Here is a 23,208-nt window from a genome sequence, read left to right on the forward strand (position 1 = left end):
GATGAGGCATTGAGAACAAACAACGGGAGGACGTTAAGGAAGCACGCTAGGAATAGCTGCTGGATCCCAGTAAGAGGAATTTTACTTACCTGTTAGTCTGGGAGGTGTGAGGAGCAAGGAAAATTGTCCTAAGGAAGGACGGGACAATCAGATAACTAAGCAAAGTCTGTTAGGATTAATGCTATCTGATTGGGGTGTGGGGAGAACCCGCGGGAAAAAAAAACAGACCATGGTCAGGTATTGCTGTCTGGAATGGGATAAAAACCCGATAAAAGGGAATTCGGTATATTGGTCAAAGTTCGGATCCGATGAGGACTGGATGTGTCAGGCATTGAACATCTGGCTCTATCAAAATCAAAGAGATAATATTGAGAGCAGAGAATATGCAGCTTGCTGGCTCAGTGGATCGGTTGATCAACTGGTTTTGAATGAAAAGGAATGCAATGAAACATATCCCTTCCTCCACCTTATGCTCCTCCTATGCCGGCTCCTATCTTTCCCCTCTCTCCTATGCTCTACCCTTCTTCACCTTCCCCTCCTCCCCCACAGCTAAAGGAGAAGAAAGTTGGAGTGATATGATGAGCCATTCACAAAGTACTAGATTACCACCTCAATTGACAAGAGAGGGAGGAGACTTTGATTCAGAACAGTGTGAGACCCTCTGGGAGGGTAATTTCCCGGAGAGCAGGAACCTAGACATTATAAGGGAGAGGATAAGCCAGAAATTAACTGGATGAGACCTTTACGGGAAGTTCCTGTGGGAGGGGGTCTCGGTTTCGTAAATGTGCCCCTGACTAGTACGGAGGTGCATAACTTTAAGAGAGAAATGACCTCCCTGATAGTGGATCCTCAGGGATGTGCCAAACAATTAGATCAATTTTTGGGACCAAATATATATACATGGGTATTAACGGACTTCGTTACTAATTCAGCCCCAGACATCAGGAGAAAATTGCAGAAGACTGAGAATTGGCATGAAGAGGGAATAACACAGCTTTTACAGATCGCACAAAGGGCATACGTCCAGAGGTCTGAGGATAAACAGAAAGGAAAGGCTAAGATTTTGATGCAAGCAGTTGTGGAGGGACAGCAGGGAAATGTTAGGGGCTGTGTTGCCAGCACGTGGACGTTGGGAGAAGTGCTGGGAGTGGGAGAGAAGAGACCAGAGATAATTTAATAAATCACGACTTCTCACTTCAGTCACTGACCAATATTAATTAAAATTAATGCTAAAATGTAAATGTCATAAATGATCGTTTATCAATGCTGTAGAATGAGCGAATTTAACTACCAATTAATTTCATTTTATGAAATAAATTGTATTCAAACGTGATTTTGCACAGGGAGTACTTGAGAGTTGAGCGATGTTATAACATTTGCAGGAAGAAATGTTTGCACAAATAGGGTGAGTTCTATATGTCTTACTTTTTTAAGTGTATGTAAGATAAAGAAAGGATCCGATGTGTAAAGTGCCTGGATCAGCCAGTTGAAGGGGGAGTTAGCATGTCCCTTTAAGCGCGTTGTGGCACAAATGAATTGTATTCTGTTCACTTGAAACTGAGGCTCCAGGCTCCTGTCTTGCAGTTAGCAGTATGGAGCCCTCTCAATAGATTTAGTACATTTGTTCTACACATTCAGCAGTCAAGGTCCGTGAGCTTAAAGATCACCCACCTCTGGAGAATAAAGAAACCTCTGGGGAATCCAATAAGTTTAATGATTGATTTTTCTGGTGCATTTTCCTCCGGAGTGAAACTCATGCCTCAGCACAATTTCTCTGTATTGCCGCTGTAATTTAGTTCATGATAACTTCCCCCATTCATCAGGTTTAAATCCGGTCGTGCGGAAGTTACATTGTAAATAATCATGATCTGGTTTTTCAAATTCATCTGGAAGTGGTGTCTAAAACACTGCTGGGTTAATAGTACTGCAGTTGTGAAGGTCAAATACGGGTTCACTAATAGAGTTCAGAGAGGCTCAAACATGCTTGAGTGCTGCAATGTCTGTTATGTACTCACTCTAACAAATTGCAGGTTGGTTGCTCCATACAGACAAGCAGCTTCAACTGCGTTTTTATAAGGTTTAATATATTCAAAACCCATGGATATATGGTTTGTGTTTCTTTTTACAATAATTCTAAATATAACATTTACACTAACACAAAGAAATGTCAGATTATTATGGTAAACGGTGTCTTGCCCCACAACGATTTTGGAAACTATTATAAAAACAGATAAGGCATTAAATTGCAGCTATTCACTTTTAATTAGCATTTCACCAAGTAAACAGGATAGTGAACTAATAAATCCTGGGAATACATTGGCAGTTAATTAAGACAGAAGGGGTTATTAGTTCAAAACACACCCCTGGAGCATCCTATTCATTTTATTAAATCTAGTAATTGGGTATATGTAAAAGCATGGCAAGATCACCAACTAAAACCTGTCTGGGACGGCCCCATTGTGTACTTTTGATTACAGACACTGCAGTGCGGATCGAAAGAAAAGGGGTGGACTCACATACAATGAATTAAAGAAACTGCTGATCCACAGACTAAAATCATTGATAATCTACCCTCCACCTGGCGTGCAGTCCTTCATCCTTCTGATCTGAAAGTTACACTACGCCGGGAAAAAGTGCTGTAATGTTGTTTTTACCATTTGCTGTTTTGTTTTCTTGTTGGTTCCCAAAATTTGGGAAATCACCGAATTGCTCACAATGTATTAAGTCCTCCTGGAACAGGGGCAGCAGAGGTGACAATTAATTACCTTTAGAATGTAGACAGGGCATAGATATAAAGTATAGTCATTGTGGGGTATGGGTTAATATAGGATCCCAACATGGAGCAGGGGAACAGAACAGCCTTAGGGGAGTAGATTTGATTTGTATTTTGGCCTCTACAGGTATTAAAAGAGGAGTTTTAAAGAGATAGCACAAAGAAGATGGTAGGACAATGACAGACAGAATGTTAGTCAGAATTATACATGTGGCAGAGATAGAGTGAATACAGATGCTAATGTTCACAGACAGGCTGCAACTCACAAGTTAAGTGACAAGAAACCCCCCTCTCCAACTTGGTCTCCTGTAAATCATCCTTTGGGTCACACAGATATTCGGAATGTTAAGAACCACCACTGTAAGGGGAGTTCCAGTTGTAAACGACGTAAGCTGCTCCAGAACACCACAGCTGCTTGACATTTAAATCGTTTAATCAGACTCCAGGCAGCCTTGGAGATCATCACCGAACAGACAGCGATTGCCCTGAATTTATGGGCTGAAGAAAGACAACAGATACGAGCCACAGTTCAACAAAACCACCTGGCTCTCGATTACTCGTTGGCTGCTGAAGGCAGCGTTTGTGAAAGACTGGTTAATGACAATGCTCACAACGGTCAGGAGGTTAAAGACACTTCTTCAGGAGTTCGAAAATCTTCCCATGCCCAGGTTCAGACTTGGCAACCTCAGTCCCGGTGTGGGATGGACTAGACTTTTTATTGGTAACTGGAGTCTGATACCCACAGCCCTTATAGCAGCTGGACTCACTATTCTGGCCATTATGGTGCTCCCCTGCCTAAAGACGTGTGCAGTATTTAATTCAACGGACCCCTCGTCAGATCACTATAACCCAAAGGATGTATGTTTCCCAAATTCTGTCTGATGATGCTGAGACTGCAGTTCGTTTATTGACTCGCTGGGAAAAAGACCAAGTTACATTCCAGTTGAGAATTCACGAAGCGTAGCTAAAAGAAAAGTGAGGATTGTGAGAGATGAGTAAAACTAATATGAAAATATGAGAGATGAATAAAGCCAGTATGAATAGGATAAGGATAGATAATAGAATGTAGGAAGTAAAGTTAGTCTGAATAAGATAAGGGTCTTCTAGCCTTAGACAGAATTAGCAAGTTCTGCATATAAGAAGTTAAGCCCTGAGGGTCGGGAAGGTGTGAATAAGGACAATGACATGATGGACACGATAAGGATACCCCCTGGTCCCCCAAGTTCACAAAAACAGCATGTAGGCAGACAGGATTGCCTAATGCCAAACTTATCCAGGAGGCAGAGGAATGTTGGGGGGGGCGAGGGTACCTCTACACTGAAATGAACTGTATAAAAGTTGGGTGAGCCCCAGTATGTGTGTGTATTCCCAGGGTAAGGGGAAACACCCAACTTTGCAATGTTGTATAATAAATGTTCTTTGTTCTCAATTTTTGTCTCGAGCAATTTCTGTGAAGGTTTCTCACATGATCGAATTCTCACTCGACATGGAGAGTGAAGAAGTTAAAACTGAGACTAAGGTCCTGAATTTAAATAAAGGTAATTATGATGGTATGAGACGGGAGTTGAGCAAGATTGATTGGGTGGTGTTTATGGGGGGGTTGACGGAGGATAGACAATGGAAAGCATTCAAAGATCTAATGGAAGAATTGCAGAAATCATTTATACCACTTTGGCATAAAAATAAACCAAAAAAGGTGACTCGACCGTGGATAACAAGGGAAATTAGAGACAGCATTAGGTCCAAAGAGAGAGCATATCAATTGGCCAAAAAAAGTATCACAACCGAAGACTGGGAGCAGTTCAAGATGCACCAAAGGAGGACAAAGAGATTAATCAAGAGGGCAAAAATAAATTATGAAAGTAAGCTTGCGGAAAACATAAAAACCAACTGCAATTTGATATGTCAAGAGGAAAAGATTGATGAAATCCAGAGTAGGTCCCTTGCAGTCAGAATCAGGGGGATATATAATGGGGAATAAGGAAATGGCAGACCAATTAAATTCTTACTTTAGTTCTGTTTTCACAAGAGGATACAAATAACCTCCTAAGGGTGTTGGGAAACATAGAGACTAATGCAAGGGAGGAGCTGAAAGAAATCAATATCTCTAAGGACATGGTCTTGGGGAAATTGAAGGGACTGAAGGCCGATAAATCCCAAGGGCCTGATAATCTACATCCTAGGGTACTTAAGGAAGTGGCCATTCAGATAGCAGATGCTTTAAGAATTATTTTCCAGAACTTGATAGACTCAGGATCAGTACCCATGGATTGGAGGGTAGCTAATGTTACCCCACTATTTAAAAAGGGGGGTAGAGAAAAAGCGGGGAATTATAGGCCGGTGAGCCTTACATCAGTAGTGGGCAAAATGATGGAATCCATTATTAAGGATGTAATAGCGGAGCATAGGATTAGCAGAGAAAGGATCGGACAGAGTCAACATGGATTTACAAGGTAAATCGTGCTTGACAAATCTATTAGAATTCTTTGAGATGGTGACAGGTAAAATAGATGGGGGATGTGGTGTACCTGGATTTCCAAAAGGCCTTCGATAAGGTCCCACATAAACGACTGGCATGCAAAATCAAGGCTCATGGGATTGGGGGCAAGGTATTGATGTGGATTGAGAACTGGCTGGCAGATAAAAGACAGAGAGTTGGGATAAACGGCTTATTTTCTGAGTGGCAGGCAGTGACCAGTGGGGTGCCACAGGGATCTGTACTGGGACCCCAGCTGTTCACAATTTACATTAATGATCTGGATGAGGGGATTGGATGTAATATATGACACTAAGCTAGGAGGTGTTGTGTGCACGGAAGAGGGGGTCAGGAAGCTCCAGTGTGATTTGGATAAATCGGGGACTGGGCAGATACATGGCAAATGCACTACAATGTGGATAAATGTGAAGTTATCCACTTTGGTAATACAAACCTGAGGGCAGATTACTATTTGAATGGCAATAGATTGGGAGATGGGGAAGTGCAGAGAGACCTAGGGGTTCTTGTGCACTAGTCACTGAAGGCGAGCATGCAGGTACAGCAGGCAGTTAAAAAGGCAAATGGTATGTTGGCCTTCATATCAAGAGGGTTTGAGTATAGGAATAAGGATACCTTACTGCAGCTGTACGCCTTGGTGAGACCACACCTGGAGTATTGTGTGCAGTTTTGGTCGCTTTATCTGAAGAAGGATGTTCTTGCAATGGAGGGAGTGCAGTGGCCATCACCAGGCTGATACCTGGAATGGCAGGAATAACTTATGAGGAAAGATTGTGCAATTTGGGATTGTACTCACTGGAGATTAGAAGACTGAGAGGGAATCTCAGAGACATATAAAATTCTGGCAGGACTGGACAGAATGGATGCAGAAGGGATGTTTCCAATGGTGGGGGAATCCAGAACCCAGGGCCATGGTTCGAGGATAATAGGCAAACCATTTAGAACCGAGAGGAGGGGGAATTTCTTTACCCAGAGGGTGGTGAATCTGTGGAATTCATTGCCACAAAGAACAGTTGAGGCAGGTTCATTGAATATATTTAAGAGGGAATTAGATACATTTCTTCAGTATAAGGGAATTAAGGGTTACGGAGAGAAGGCGGGGACGTGGTACTGAACTTTAGATCAGTCATGATCTCATTGAATGGCAGAGTAGGCTCGAAGGGCCGAATGACCTACTCCTGCTCCTATCTTCTATGTTTCTATCCAAGAATGGTAGAAACATAAATGTTGGAGAAACACAGCAGGTCAAACAGTTCCCAAAATATTGATTTTGTATATGATGATACGCTGTGGTACATCACTCGGCCAACAGGTGGCCTGGAGACATGGCATCTGGCCTAATGACATCCAACCACCAGGTGGGCCGAAAGGGCCCATGGTATAAAGCCGAGGTCCCGACCGTGTGTTCTCTCCATCTCCCCGGGACCACACTGTAAGCACATCTATTTTTGTGAGTGGAATAAAGCTGTGTTGCCCCAAACTGTGTTACCTGTGTTTTCCTTTGGTGCAACCTGCCACAATTTATTCAATTCACATAAAAATGGCCAGCAGGCAAAGATCGCCCCCGACCTAGGCAATCCCACCCAAGCACAAGGAGGAGATCAAGGAGGGGAACAAATCCTTCATGGTTGAGATGTGTGGGAGCCCCCCCCCCAAACCTGGTGGAGTCTGGCTCAGACACGGGGATGAAAGAGAGGATGCCGGACCCTCAGCGGATGCCTACCAGTAACGCCGGTCCCCAAGAGACCCACGTCCATCAGTGGAGACGACAGTCCCCAGACCCAGCGCGATCGGGGCGCCTAGAAACGAATCAACGGCAGCACCTCTCAACGATGCTACAGCCAGAATGCTTGGAACTAGACACCTGGGCCCCCGGTGCACGCACACACTTCAGCCGCTGGAGACATTGTTTCCTGAACTACGCTCACGTGATGATGCTGACAGTGAACCCGGAAGACCTTTTCATGCTGCTGGTGGCCCAGCTGGGAGATCTCCCATAAGTGTTAGTCTAGGACTGCGCCTCATACAGGGAGACTATAGACATACTCCAGTCCCATTATCTTCAAGGGGGAGGCGAGGTACACGCAAGACACTGTCTCCTGACCAGAAGACAGCAACCAGGGGAGTCCTTCTGGGATTTCATGCTCTCAGTAAGAGCCCTAGTACGGGCATGCAACTTCTGCGATAGAACCCCACAGCAAATAGCACAGGACCTGATGAGGGACGTGCTGATGGTGAGGGTCTGGTCAAACGAAATCCACCAGCGGCTGTTAGAACAAAGCACGGTGTCCCTGGAAGAGGCTGTGAGGGTGGCAGAGGCGATGGAGACAGCCAGAAACAACCTTGGGGAATATATCCCCAACCACAGCGCCAAGCCCCCCACTTCAACCCTGCTGGACTCGCTGGCACCCCGCCAAGATTGGGCTGATAATATGGAGATGACAACGGTGGCAGCAACGACGGCTCAGCTGGATGGGACCCATGGATGCCAGTTCTGCAGCCAAAACCCTCATCCCCGGGCACGCTGCCCAGCAAGAGTCGTGGACTGCTCGAAATGTAGAAAATGTAGAGACCATTATGCTTGGGTCTGCAGGAACCTGCGGGCGACCGCCAAGACCCACTGTCATGTAAATGGGTGGTGGGATAGCTCTCCTTCTTCCCCAGATCAGCCAGGAAGGAACGCCATGTGCACCCAAAGGGAGTGGCCATCTTCGATCTGGGATCCAGAGGAGGAGCACCACTACTATGGAGACCACGAGGAGTGCACACTGGCTTCCCTTAGGATCAATCAGGTGAGTCTACACAATTTGTCAGAGGTTATGGTCTCCGTGCGGTTGAACGGGTGGAAATTTAAATGTCTGTTGGATAGCGGTAGTATGGAGAGTTTCATAGAGCTGAAATTAGCCAAAGACCACGGGTTCCCCATATACCCAGCAACAGGCAGATTCTCCTAGCGTCCAACAACCACTCAGTGGAAGTAAAGGGGTACTGTTGGTGACACTAGAAATAAAAGGGAGTATAGGGACTTCCATCTGCTGGTCCTGGAACAGCTCTGCGCTCTGGAGCTGTTGGGATTAGACTTCCAATGCCAGCTGGAGAACCTCACAGTCATCCACACTGGCCCACATTACGAGCCAAAGCACTGTGCGCTATCAGTCCTTAATATCGAGCCCTTATTTACCCACCACAGCCCAGATTGTAAACCGATAGCCACAGAGCAGGAGGTACAACCCCGGAGAGAGAGCTTTTATTAAAATGGAGACACACCGATTACTGTAGGAAGGCATTATTGAACCCAGCTACAGCCCATGACGAGCCCAGGTAGTTGTAGCAAAGACAGGGGAGAAACTACGCTTGGTGGTCAACTACAGCCAGACCATTAATAAGTTCATACAGCTGCACGCATACCCCCTCCCCTGGATTAGTGAGATGGTGAATGTGATAGCCCAGTACAAGGTATTCTCCACCATCAACCTCAAAGCTGCATACCACCAGGTGCCCATCAGGAGGAACGACAGGCCCTATACAGCGTTTGAAGCCGATGACCGACTATATCAGTTCTTATGACTCCCATTCGGAGTCACTAACAGGGTATCATTGTTCCAGAGGGAAATGGACCAACTGGTGGATGACAACTTCTGGAGGCTGTTTTCCCATACCTACACAATGCTACCATCTGCGGGCTCACGGTGAGCGACCACCATGCAAACCTACAGAGATTCCCGGAGGCAGCCAAAGAACGCAACCTGACATACAACAAAGACAAGTGTGTGTTCGGGGCTAGGAAGCTGGCTTTGTTGGGTTACGGAGTACAGAACGGGGAGGTGGGACCAGATCTGGCTTGCATGCAGGCCCTGATGGACCTACCCATCCCCACTATGTCCAAATTGCTCAAAAGATGCCTGGGCTTATTTGCCTATTACGCGCAGTGGATACCCCAGTACATAGCCAGGGCCCGTCTATTGATGAGAGCAAAAGAATTCCGTCTGCCCAGCGAGGTGGTCAGACATTTAACAGTCTGCGCGATCACTTGGAACACATCAAAATGAGGGCTATAGACAAAACACTCCCCTTCCAGGTGGAGACCGATGCCTGAGATGTAGCCATAGCAGCCACCCTGAACCAGGAAGGATGCCCAGTGGCTTTCTTCAGGGATGCTTGTGCGGCCACTCCACACATGTGCCAGCTGCAGAATATCCACAGCAAGCTGGGGCTCCCCGGAGTGACCGGGATGTTCCACTTCATTAAGAACGTCAACCTGCTGTTCTCAGCAAGAGGTAAGGACTACTACAAGGGGTTGTCGTATATGTGCGGAGTTCTACCGCCCGCCTGAGGCAGCCCTTATCAAATTCACCTGGCCATTAGAGCGTTTCAGCATCGACTTTAAAAGGCCCCCTCCCATCCACCAATAACTACTTCCTCACTGTGATAGATGCATTCTTTGGTTCCCCTTTGCCATCCCCTGCACAGATGTGTCCACGGCAGCAGCAATTAAGGGCCTGAAACCCATCTTCAGCATGTGGAGATACCCTAACTATATCAACACAGACAGCCTGTGACAGACAGAAGAAAAAGTGAATAGATTAGAGATGATCATGACAGATATAGGAAAAAGAGTGGACAAGGTAGAAGAACGAGAAACAGCCATAGAAATGGAGGTAGATGACTTAAAAAAGAAATTAGAAGAATCTGATAAGGGGGCAGCCTTCAGGAGTGCTGAGCTGCAGCAATATTTCGGAGAGAGGGGGATTGCTACCAACTGCCGCACAAGCTATGACCCCCAAGGGAACGAGCAAGTAGAGAGGGAAAATGGTACTATTTGGAAGATTGTCCGTCTGATACTAAAGTCAAAGGACCTCCAGGTGGCAGGAAGTGTTGCACATGATACGCTCGTTATTGTGTACTGCCATGAACATGACCCCACATGACAGATTTTTCCCTTTCACAAGAAAATCGACCCCGAACTCGGAGGTGACCTCACCGGGCCCAGTGCTGATCAAGAAACATGGCCGAACGCATAAGATTGAGAGGGGAGAGCTGATCCACGTGAACCAGAACTACACATTTTTGACATTCCCCAATAGGAGGGAGAACTCCGCCTCCATGAGGGACCTGGTGCCGGCTGAAGAAGAGGAAGAACCCGAATAAGCCCAGTCCGTGAAATCCTACCATGGCACCCCTCCAAGCACCCACAACCCCACAGCTGAAACGCGGAGGCCGAATGCCACATCCTCAGGGATCCCCAACCCACCCAGTATACCCACAACACCAGGCCGAACAACCGCCCCCCCCAACCAGCCCAAACCACACCTCCTAGGGAGGGTGCCCCAGAGGGTGCGGAAACCAATGGTACGCCTGGACTTGAGCAATACCAGGACTTTTTTTTAAAGGGGGTGAATGTGATGATATGCTGCAATACATCACTTAGCCAACAGGGGGCCTAGAGACATGGCACCCAACATAATGATATCCGACCACCAGGTGGGTCCAGAGGGCCCATGGTATAAAGCTGAGGTCTCTCTCTCCCCCAGGACCACTGTAAGCATAGATAGCAGCCAACTAGATATTTATGTGAGTGGAATAAAGCTGTGTTGCCCCAAACAGTATTGTGCCTGTGTTTTCCTTTGGCGCAGCCTGCCACAATTTATCTTTATCTTTGCTATATAAAGTACACTGTTTGACCTGCTCCGTTTCTCCAGCGTCATGTTTGTTTTTTCATCAAAGTGTCTGGAGACAGGAAGTCACGTGATGGAGTAGTGACTGGTAAGAAAATACCAGCACTCTCCAGAAAAGTAAAAAAAAGGTAGAAAAAAAACAAAATCACTAACACAGAAACCATAACAAATTGAAAGTGAAAGTGTGGAGAAAATGGCAGCAAAGAAAGAAAAACCAAAAACAACGGGAAGAAAAGAAGAAAGAAGGATGTCAGAAGAGGAAGGTGAAGGCCTTACCGGTACGAGGAAGCCCGCCGTGGAGAGAGAAGCCCACTCCCTGAGGTCAGTGGAAACCCTGAACTCAGGACTACAAAGATGGCTCATGGAGCCAAACAAAAGTGCGCAACCGCGCATGCGCGAGGATTAGCGCATGCGCGATGCACAATAAAAACAACACTGAAGGGAGTGGAGATTTACTCCTCAGCTGAAACAGACAAGTATAACACGACAGCAAGACTCTCAACAGGAAAACATAGAAAATAACGGGAACAAGAAGGAAGAGAATAAAAAAATGAAATCAGAGAAACAACAGATGACCAACCCAGAGGAAGAAGATGAACACCTAGAAACCTTTAATAAAAATAATAAAAACAAAAATACCCAACAAAATAAAATAAACAACCCAACAAGAAAATCAGAAGAGACAGGTAAAGGACACAGATCCTGGAGTGGACTCAGAAGAAGAGGAGGGAGAACACAGAGAAATGGAAGATGAAGGGAAGGGCAAGTACATGGATATATTTTTTTGAAAGAATATATGGAAACAGTAAAAGAATGGCAGTCACAAGAATTCAGTGAAATAAAAAGAATAAAAAGTACAGAAGAAAAAGTGAATAGATTAGAGATGATCATGACAGATATAGGAAAAAGAGTGGACAAGGTGGAAGAACGAGAAACAGCCATAGAAATGGAGGTAGATGACTTAAAAAAGAAATTAGAAGAATCTGATAAAAAAAGTTAAAGAAACACAGGAGATGTTAGCTCAGAAGATAGATATAATGGAAAATTATAATAGAAGAAACAATATAAAGATAGTGGGCCTTAAGGAAGATGAAGAAGGCAAAAATATGAAAGAATTTATAAAAGAATGGATCCCCAGTGTCCTAGGAAGGCCAGAATTACAGGAAGAAATGGAAATAGAAAGGGCACACAAAACATTAGCCCCTAAACCACAACCACAAGAAAAACCACGATCCATTCTAGTAAAATTCCTAAGATATACAACAAGAGAAAATATATTGGAGAAGGCAATGAAAAAAATAAGAGAAGACAAAAAACCACTGCAATACAAGGGTCAAAAATTTTTTTTCTATCCAGATATAAGTTTTGAACTCCTGAAGAAGAGGAAGGAGTTTAACGCAGCAAAAACGACCCTATAAAAAAAAGGTTATAAATTGATGTTAAAATACCCAGCGGTACTTAAAATAGCTATCCCGGGGCAGCAAAGCAAACTATTCTTGGATCCGGAAGAAGCACAAAAATTTGCAGAACAACTACAAAACAGACAGAGATGAAGAGATGTAACAAGAACAAAAATGACCACCCTTAATATTGACAGTAAAGTTAGAGGACATCCTTCCAAGAATGTATAGATGGAGATTAAACCCCATGTTACTTAAAAAGCAGGATTTTAGAGAATTTATTGAAAAACAAATAAAAATGTATTTTGAAATAAATAAGAAATCAGTGGAAGATAAGTTTATACTATGGGATGCAATGAAAGTATTCATTAGAGGGCAAATAATAAGTTATGTAACCAAGATGAAGAAGGACTATAATCAGGAAACAGAGCAGTTGGAAAGGGAAATAGTAAATATAGAAAAAGAATTAGCAATGAAGGAAGATACAACTAAAAGAAGGGAATTGGCGGATAAAAAAATAAAATATGAAACACTACAAACATATAAGGTGGAGAAGAACATAATGAAGACAAAACAGAAATATTATGAACTAGGGGAAAAAACGCACAAAATCCTAGCATGGCAGCTTAAGACAGAACAAGCTAAGAAAATGGTATTGGCATCAAGGAAAAAAGACAAACAAATTACATATAATCCAAAAGAAATTAAGGAAAACTTTAGAGAATTCTATGAACAATTATACCAAACTGAAAACAAAGGGAAAGAAGGCAAAGTAGATGAATTTCTAACTAAAATTGAACTACCAAAACTACAAATAGAGGAACAAAATAAATTATCAGAGCCATTTGGAATAGTAGAAATACAAGAGATAATAAAAAAATTACCAAATAATAAAACACCAGGAGAGGATGGATTCCCAATAGAATTCTACAAAACATTTAAAGACTTATTAATTCCGCCCCTCCTGGAAGTAATCAACCAGATTGATGAAACACAAAGCTTACCAGATTCATGTAAAACAGCAATAATTACAGTAATACTAAAGCAAGGGAAAGATCCACTCTCACCAGCGTCATATAGACCAATATCTTTACTTAACACAGATTATAAGATAATAGCTAAACTATTAGCAAACAGATTAGCAGAGCATGCACCGAAAATGGTAAGTTTAGACCAAACTGGATTTATCAAAAAAAGACGCACAAAAGACAATATTTGTAAATTTATTAACTTAATTCATGCAGTAGAAGGAAATAAAGCACCTACAGTAGCAGTTGCTTTAGACGCAGAGAAGGCTTTTGACAGAGTAGAATGGAAGTATTGCAAAAATTCAGTTTACCGGAGAAGTATATTAATTGGATTAAAGCATTATATAAGGGACCGTTAGCGAAAGTGACAGTAAATGGACATGTATCAAAGCAATTTAACTTAAGCAGGTCAACACGGCAGGGACTCCCACTATCATCTTTATTGTTTGCGTTAGCTATAGAACCACTAGCAGAATTGATAAGAATAGATAATAATATAAAAGGAATAAAAATAAAAGACAAGGATTATAAAATCAGTTTATTTGCGGATGATGTTATAGTGTACTTAACAGAACCAGAACTATCAATAAAAGAATTATATAAGAAATTGAAGGAATATGGAGAAGTGTCGGGTTACAAGATCAACGTAAATAAAAGTGAAGCAATGCCTATGAATAATGCGGATTTCTCAAAATTTAAGAAGGAATCACCATTTAGATGGCAAATGCAAGCAATAAGATATCTAGGTGTACAAATAAACAAAATCTCGGCCAACTATATAAACTCAATTATTATCCAATAATGAAAAAATTACAGGACAATTTAGAGCATTGAAAAGATTTACCACTAACACTAATAGGAAGGATCTTCTTTGGCTTGGCTTCGCGGACGAAGATTTATGGAGGGGGTAAAAAGTCCACGTCAGCTGCAGGCTCGTTTGTGGCTGACCAGTCCGATGCGGGACAGGCAGACACGATTGCAGCGGTTGCAAGGGAAAATTGGTTGGTTGGGGTTGGGTGTTGGGTTTTTCCTCCTTTGCCTTTTGTCAGTGAGGTGGGCTCTGCGGTCTTCTTCAAAGGAGGCTGCTGCCCGCCAAACTGTGAGGCGCCAAGATGCACGGTTTGAGGCGTTATCAGCCCACTGGCGGTGGTCAATGTGGCAGGCACCAAGAGATTTCTTTAGGCAGTCCTTGTACCTTTTCTTTGGTGCACCTCTGTCACGGTGGCCAGTGGAGAGCTCGCCATATAATACGATCTTGGGAAGGCGATGGTCCTCCATTCTGGAGACGTGACCCATCCAGAGCAGCGGATAAACTGTATTAAAATGAACTTTTTTCCAAGGATATTATACTTATTTCAGGCATTGCCAATACAACTGACAGAGAAATTCTTCAAGGAGTTAAAGAAAATAATAAGGAAATTTTTATGGAGAGGGGGGAAACCAAGGATAGCACTAGATAAATTAACAGAATGGTATAAACAAGGAGGCTTACAACTGCCAAACTTTAAAAATTATTATAGAGCCGCACAATTAAGATACCTATCAGATTTTTATCAAACAAGGGAAAAGCCAGATTGGACGAGATTAGAATTAGATAAAATAGGGGAAAAGATACCTGAACACATTTTATATAAATGGGATGAAAAATTGGTACAACATAGAAGTTCTCCAGTATTACATCATCTCCTCAATATTTGGAAGAAGATTCATGTAGAAAGAAATAAAACAAATTATCAATTACCAAAACTAATAATGATGCAAAACAAGTTACTCCCTTTTACAATAGATAACCTTTCCTTTAGAGAATGGGAAAAAAAAGGGATTAAAAGAATAGAAAATTGTTTTTCAGGAAATAGATTCTTATCCTTTGAACAAATGAAAGATAAGTACAATATAACTCAAGATACAGCGCTGGCATATTATCAATTGAGATCCTACTTGAAGGATAAATTAGGAAGCAGTTTGAGTTTGCCAGAGGCAAGTAAGCTTGAATATGTGATTACAGATACAATGATACTCAAAAGATTTATAACAAATATGTATATTAAACTGCAAGAAAAGGAGAATGAGGAAACAAATGGTAAAACTAAACAAAAATGGGAACAAAATTTAAATATAAAGATAAAAAAGGAAACATAGGAGAAGTTATGCTCCGGAACGATGAGAAATACAATAAATATGAGGTTACGTATGATACAATATAACTGGATACACAGGCTATACATTACACCTCAAAAGTTAAATAAATGGGACCCAACAGTATCTGATAGATGTTTTCGATGTAAAAAAGAAATGGGAACAACAATTCATGCAATCTGGACATGTGAGAAAGTAAAAAAATTTTGGGAAGATCTAAATCAGATATTAAATAAAATAACAGAAAACAAAATACCAAAGAATCCAGAGATCTTCCTCCTAAGTAACATAAAAAACAAAGAATTTGGAATTGATTTGGAGGATGCACAAAAAAGATTTGTTAAGATAGCTCTAGCCGTAGCAAAAAAATGTATTATTCAACCTGGAAATTGGAAGATAATTTGAAAATACAACAATGGTATATAGAAATGAATAAATGTATTCCATTAGAAAAAATAACATATAGTTTAAGAAATAATATTGAAATATTCGAACAAATATGGGAGCCTTACATTAAATACAATAGCGAAAACCTACCGGGGACAATCATTACCTAAGTTGATGGAAGGAGAGGAAATGAAAAGAATGGACTCAGTAGAATTTCTGGTGTATTTTTGTTGAGTGACAACATTGTCTGACTGGTTTAATGTATCCTAGATTGTATACCTTGGACGGGGGGGGGGGGGGGGGGGTGGGTGGGTTGGGAGGAGGGGGGGGGGGCGAAAATGGCACTGTATATGTGTGAAAAGGAAAAAGTGTGTACCATGGTTAATGTGATTTATGGTGTGAAAAATAAAAAATCTAAAAAAAAAGAACAAAAATGACAACAAACTACATATATATAGATGTGTGTGTGTGTGTATATATATATATATATATATATATATATACATACACACACACACATATATATACACATACACATATATATACATATATGTGCCTGTCCCGCATCGGACTGGTCAGCCACAAACGAGCCTGCAGCTGACGTGGACTTTTTACCCCCTCCATAAATCTTCGTCCGCGAAGCCAAGCCAAAGAAAAAAATATGTATATATGTGTGTGTATGTGTAGAAAGATAAAAATGGAGTATAAGTAAGAACTAAGAAGGGAAAGAAAGGGAACAAAGGAAGTAAGGAGGGAATTAAGAGAGTGACCTTTGTTATATATGAAGATTAAAATCTTTTCTGGGGGGGCTGGGTGGGGAAGAATAACAGTTGACGCTTGCGAGCGGATTCGCAAATCCAAATGGAGAGGGGAGATGTGATTGCCTGACAAGGGACAAAGGGCAACTCAGAAAGGGGAGGGACTATTGGGGTTAAAGGAATTTTAGATATGTGAATAGTGGAAATATTTTATGTTTTAGAAATGTTGTCTTATAATGTATTCAAAAAAAGAAAGCAGAAATGGATGAGAAGGGAAGGTGGTGATGAGTATGTTGAACTATATGACTTTAAATATTAATGGAATACATAACCAAATCAAAAGAAAGAAATTGTTAAATTTACTGAAAAAAGAAAAAAATTGATATAGCATTCGTACAAGAAGCACATCTAACTGAAGTGGAACACAAGAAATTAAAGAGAGATTGGATAGGACATGTAACAGCAGCATCATATAATTCAAAAGCCAGAGGAGTAGCTATATTAATCAATAAAAATGTACCAATCAAAATAGAAGAGGAAATAATAGATCCAGCAGGGAGATATGTAATGATAAAATGTCAGATATATTCAGAATTTTGGAATTTACTCAATGTATACTCACCTAATGAAAAAGATCAAAAATTTATGCAAGATATCATTTTGAAGATAGCAGATACGCAAGGGAACATACTAATAGGAGGAGATCATAAGCTTAATTTGGACTCAAACATGGATAAAACTGGAAAAAAAACTAACAGTAAGAACAAAGTAACCAAATTTATAATTATATCGATGCAAGAAATGCAACTGTTGGATATATGGAGGAAACAACACCCAAAGGAAAAGGAATATTCATATTATTCAGGTAGACACAAAACATACTCAACGATAGACCTATTCCTGTTATCAGCCCACATCCAAGGGAGAGTTAGGAAAACGGAATATAAAGCTAGACTATTATCGGATCACTCACCCCTGTTATTGGCAATAGAGCTAGAGGACATCCCACCAAGAATGTATAGATGGAGATTAAACTCCATGCTACTTAAAAGACAGGATTTTAGAGAATTCATTGAACAACAAATTAAAATGTACTTTGAAATAAATACAGAATCAGTGAAAGATAAGTTTATACTATGGGACGCAATGAGAGCGTTCATCAGAGGGCAAATAATGAGTTACGTAACTAAGATGAAGAAGGACTACAATCGGGAAACAGAACAGTTGGAAAGGGAAATAACAAATACAGAAAAAGAATTAGCAATAAAGGAAGATACAACTAAAAGAAGAGAATTGGCAGACAAAAAAATATGAAACACTACAAACATATAAGGTGAAGAAGAACATAATGAAGACAAAACAGAAATATTATGAGCTAGGAGAAAAAACGCACAAAATTCTAGCATGGCAGCTTAAGACAGAACAAACTAAAAGAATAGTATTGGCATTAAGGAAAAAGGACAAGCAAATTACATATAATCCAATGGAGATCAATGAAAACTTCAGGGAATTCTACGAACAACTATATCAAACTGAAAACGAAGGGAAAGAAGACAAAATAGATGAATTTCTAACTTAAATTGAACTACCAAAATTACAAACAGAGGAGCAAAATAAATTAATAAAACCATTTGAAGTAGAAGAATTACTGGAGATATTAAAAAACTACCGAACAATAAAACAGCAGGAGAGGATGGACTCCCAATAGAATTCTATAAAACATTTAAAGACTTATTAATTCCTCCCCTCCTGGAAGTAATCAACCAGATTGAAAAAACACAAAACATACCAGATTCATGCAAAACAGCAATAATTACAGTAATACCAAAGACAGGGAAAGATCCACTAGCACCAGCATCATATAGACCAATATCTCTACTTAACAGATTATAAGATAATAGCTAAACTATTAGGAAACAGATTGGCCGACTATGTACCAAAAATAGTAAATCTAGACCAAACTGGATTTATTAAAAAAAGACGAACAACGGACAAAATCTGTAAATTTATTAACTTAATTGCTGCAGTAGAAGGAAATAAAACTCCAACAGTAGTGGTTGCTTTAGACGCAGAGAAGGCCTTTGACAGAGTAGAATGGAATTATTTATTCAAAGTATTACAAAAATTCAGCTTACCATAGAAATATATTAATTGGATTAAAGCATTATATAAGGGGCCATTGGCGAAAGTGACAGTAAATGGATATATATCAAAACAAATTAACTTAAGCAGATCAACAAGGCAGGGATGTCCACTATCTCCCTCACTGTTCGCGTTAGCTATAGAACCACTAGCAGAACTGATAAGAACAGAAAATAAAATAACAGGGATAAAAATAAAAGAGAAGGAATATAAAATCAGTCTATTTGCAGATGACGTTATAATATACTTAACAGAACCAGAAATATCAATAAAAGAATTACATAAGAAATTGAAGGAATATGGAGAAGTATCGGGGTACAAGATCAACGCAAATAAAAGTGAAGCAATGCCAATGAATAATGCAGATTTCACAAAGTTTAAGAAAGAATCACCATTTAGATGGCAAACACAAGCAATGCCATATCTAGGTATACAAATAAATAAAAATCTCAGCCATCTATATAAACTAAATTATCATCCATTAATGAAAAAAATTACAAGACGACTTAGAGCATTGGAAAGACTTACCACTAACACTGATAGGATGGATAAACTGTATTAAAATGAACATTTTCCCAAGGATACAATACCTATTTCAGTCATTAACAATTCACCTAACTGAGAAATTCTTCAAGGAGCTAAAGAAAATAATAAGGAAATTCTTATGGAAAGCGGGGAAACCGAGGATAGCACTAGATAAATTAACAGAATGGTACAAACAAGGAGGCTTCCAACTACCAAACTTTAAGAATTATTATAGAGCCGCACAATTAAGATACCTATCAGATTTTTAATCAAACAAGGGAAAAACCAGATTGGACCAGATTAGAACTAGATAAAATAGGGGAGAAGATACCTGAACATATAGTATAAAAATTAGGATGAAAAATTGGTGCAACATAGGAATTCACCGGTATTGCATCATCTGCTCAACATTTGGAAGAAGATTCACGTGGAAAGGAATAAAACAAATTACCAACTACCAAAACTAATATTGACGCAAAATCAACTAATCCCTTACACAATAGATAGCCTTTCCTTCAGAGAATGGGAGAGAAAAGGGATGAAAAGAATAGAAAATTGTTTTTCGGGAAATAAATTATTATCCTTTGAACAAATGAAGGATAAATATAATATAACTCATGATACAATGTTTGCATACCACCAACTGAAAACCTACTTGAAGGACTAATTGGGAAACAGTCTGAGGTTACCAGAAGGAAGCAATTTTGAATTGAAATTACAGACATAATGATAATTTAAAAATTTATAACAAACATATACATCAAACTGCAAGAAAAGGAGAACGAGGAAACAAACGGTAAACCTAAACAAAATCTAAACATAAAGATAAAGAATGAAACATGGGAAAAGCTATGCTCTGGAACTGTGAGAAATACAATAAACACGAGGTTACGCATGATACAATATAACTGGATACACAGGCTATACATCACACCTCAAAAGTTAAATAAATGGGAGCCAACAGTATCAGACATACGTTTTTGGTGTAAAAAGGAAATGGGAACAACAATTCATGCAATTTGGACATGTGAGAAAGTGAAAAAATTTTGGAAAGATCTAAACCATATATTAAATAAAATCACAAAAAGCAATATACCAAAAAACCCAGAGATCTTCCTCCTAAGTAATATAAGAAATAAAGAATTTGGACTCGATTTGGATGGAGCACAAAAAAGATTTGTTATGATAGCCCTAGCTGTAGCAAAAAAATGTATTATGTCAACCTGGAAATTAGAAGACAACTTGAGAATACAACAATGGTACATAGAAATGAATAAATCTATTCCATTAGAAAAAACAACATTATAAGTTAAGAAATAACATCACAATATTCAAACAAATATGGGAGCCATAAATGAAATACAATAGAGAAATCCTACCATGGACTTCCACCGCCTAAAATGACAGAAGGAGAAGACAACGAAAAAAACTGACTCAGTAATATTTCTTGTTTATTTTTATTAAGTGACAACATTAACGGGTTTAATGTGTCTTATAGATTGAACTTCAAATAAATGGGAAAGGGGGCGAGGGAGGGAGGGAAGGGAGGGGGGAAAAGGGGGAAGAAAATGACACTATATATTCAAGAGAAAAAATGTCTGTATGTATCTTGGACAATATGGTTTATAGTGTGAAAATTTTTTTAAAAAGTGTCTGGAGACATTTGTATTTTACTCCAGGAATGGTAGATGCTCAGAGCAGTGCAGTGATTGTTTGGGAAATTAATCCAGGGTCATGGTTCACACAGTGAATGGCATGTCCCTGGGAAGTGTTGTAGAAAGGAAACCCACAGGTGCAAAAACAGTTCCCTGAAAAGGGTGAAGGAGGTATATGCAGTGCTTGCCTTCTTCAGACAGGGTGTTGATGCCTTTTTCAAGGTAGGGGAGTCTAAAGCTGGAGGACGCAAGTTTAAGGTGAGAATGGAAAGATTGAGGATGTGAAGGGCAAATTTTCCACACAGATGTTGGAATGACCTTTTTCTTCCCACTCACATTCCACCTCAAGTAATCCCTTACTAAACACAGAGAATAGATGGTTAGGGGGAGCAGTTGAGGTGGGTACAGCATTTACGAGACATTTTGGATTGGTTCATGGATGGAATGGCTTGAAGGATATGGGCCAAACAGAGGCAAAGGAAACTAGGTTAGGAAGGCTCCTTGTTTGGCATGAGTGAGCTGAACTGAAGGGACAGTCTGCTGTGTAATGACGACAGTTCGAGAACCGTGCAACAAAATAATTTTGTTTAGTGATGTTACATCATTTTATCTACCAACTTAGGAATGATTGGCAATAACAGTCTAATGAGGGAAGTTACATCATGATCAGATCAGTAGAGTTGTTATGGCTTGGGATGTTGTACAGTGTGAAAAGGTTCAGTTAGTATGGAGATTAAATAGGGTAACACAATGACACGATTCAGGCATGTTATTCAATGACTGAATCAGTGAATTATATCATGTTTTCAGCATGTTACACAGCAACAGTCAGTGATAGTAAAATATACTGCACATACTCATTTGCTATCAATCTGAATAAAACTGGCTTTAAATTAACCAGTACAATATTGCTCTTTGGTGTCAAAGGGTGCAAATATGTCAGAACTAATTCATCAACAAGAATATCTGGGTTTTAATATTTATTTAATAAATCAAGATTCAATTTGACTGTCAACGACAAGTTACATTGAACAGAGTGACAATGTTTATCCAAGAGGTAGACAATGCTAAAAAGTTAGTACATCACAATCTGAGCTGTGTAGCAGCAGGCAGCAGTTCTCCTTCTTCACATTATTCAGGGAGAGACATCAGCTCCATTCACATCAATGAGTTTGTGTGCCACAGGGGGAAGGTCAATGATGTAGACTTGGTTAAGGAAAAGGAAATGCCATGTATTATGTACTATAAACTTAATCAGGGTCTCATTTAAGGACTCTTACTTTTGCACTTTTTTTGTTCCCCCCCACCCCTCAGTTTGTTTACATTTCTTTATTTGTTTACATGTGTGTGTTGTGCAGTTTTTTTAACTACCAATTAGTGGTAATTCTGCCTGCACCGCAGGAAAAAGAATCTCAGGGTTGCATGTGATGTCGTGTATGTACTCTGACAGTAAATCTAAAATCCAAACAATCACATCATAGTTAGTCACAGGTGAGATACCAGAAGATAGGAGGATGGCTAATTTTATGCCTTTAAGAAGAGCTGTAAAGAAAAGCAATGAACAACAGATCCATGAGCCTGAAATCTGTAGTGGGTAGGTTACTGGACAGGATTCTGAAACATAATCTATATGGATAGTCAGCCTGGATTTGTGCGTAGAAATAATGTCTCACGAATCTGAATAAGTTCTTTTTTTTGGAAGAATCTACCTAGAGGATTAACAAGAGCAAGATGGTGAATGTTATCCTACAAGTTTAAAAGACATTTAGATAGGGAAGGTGTAGAGGGATACGGGCCGAACGTAGACAGATAGATGCAGACTACTTGGCTGGCATGGGTCAGTTGGGCTGAAGGGCTTGTTTCACTGTTGTAAAACTATGACTAAAAACTATGACGTTCACCAGCACGTCTAATCACACAGGAAAAAAATTGCCACTTCCGTGAAGCAGAAAGTGTCCCAGTGATTCCCTTCCCCTGACTAGGCAAGGCATTCCCAGATTGTAATTCCAAAGTGAATCATTAATTGCCACATGCACTGAAAATACAGTGAAAAACTATTTTGAGTGCTCTCCAAGCAAATCATACGTACATGAAGTAGTACAATAATAAAATGCAGAGCCTAGCAATTTTTGTGGCAATATATATAGTGAATTTATGGAATTGTAGAAGGTATTATTAGATAATTTTATAAAGATTTACAAAATCATGAGGTGTAGAACACGGATTCCAAATTAA

The 23,208-nt window shown here is 40.3% G+C and overlaps 1 protein-coding gene across 5 annotated transcripts in view; it reads right to left on the reverse strand.

Moving 5' to 3' along the window:
* Positions 1-20,748: 20,748 nt before the first annotated feature.
* dna2 (DNA replication helicase/nuclease 2) overlaps positions 20,749-23,208 on the reverse strand; it is an 89,408-nt gene continuing 86,948 nt past the window's right edge. For all 5 annotated transcript variants that reach the window (XM_069900872.1, XM_069900873.1, XM_069900871.1 and 2 more), the window contains one exon: positions 20,749-22,172. In XM_069900872.1, the coding sequence (XP_069756973.1) occupies positions 22,109-22,172 (64 nt within the window). In that variant the 3' untranslated portion in view covers positions 20,749-22,108. The remainder of the gene's footprint in view (positions 22,173-23,208) is intronic.

The sequence above is a fragment of the Narcine bancroftii genome, chromosome 10, assembly GCF_036971445.1.
Source record: "Narcine bancroftii isolate sNarBan1 chromosome 10, sNarBan1.hap1, whole genome shotgun sequence".
NCBI lineage: Eukaryota > Metazoa > Chordata > Chondrichthyes > Torpediniformes > Narcinidae > Narcine > Narcine bancroftii.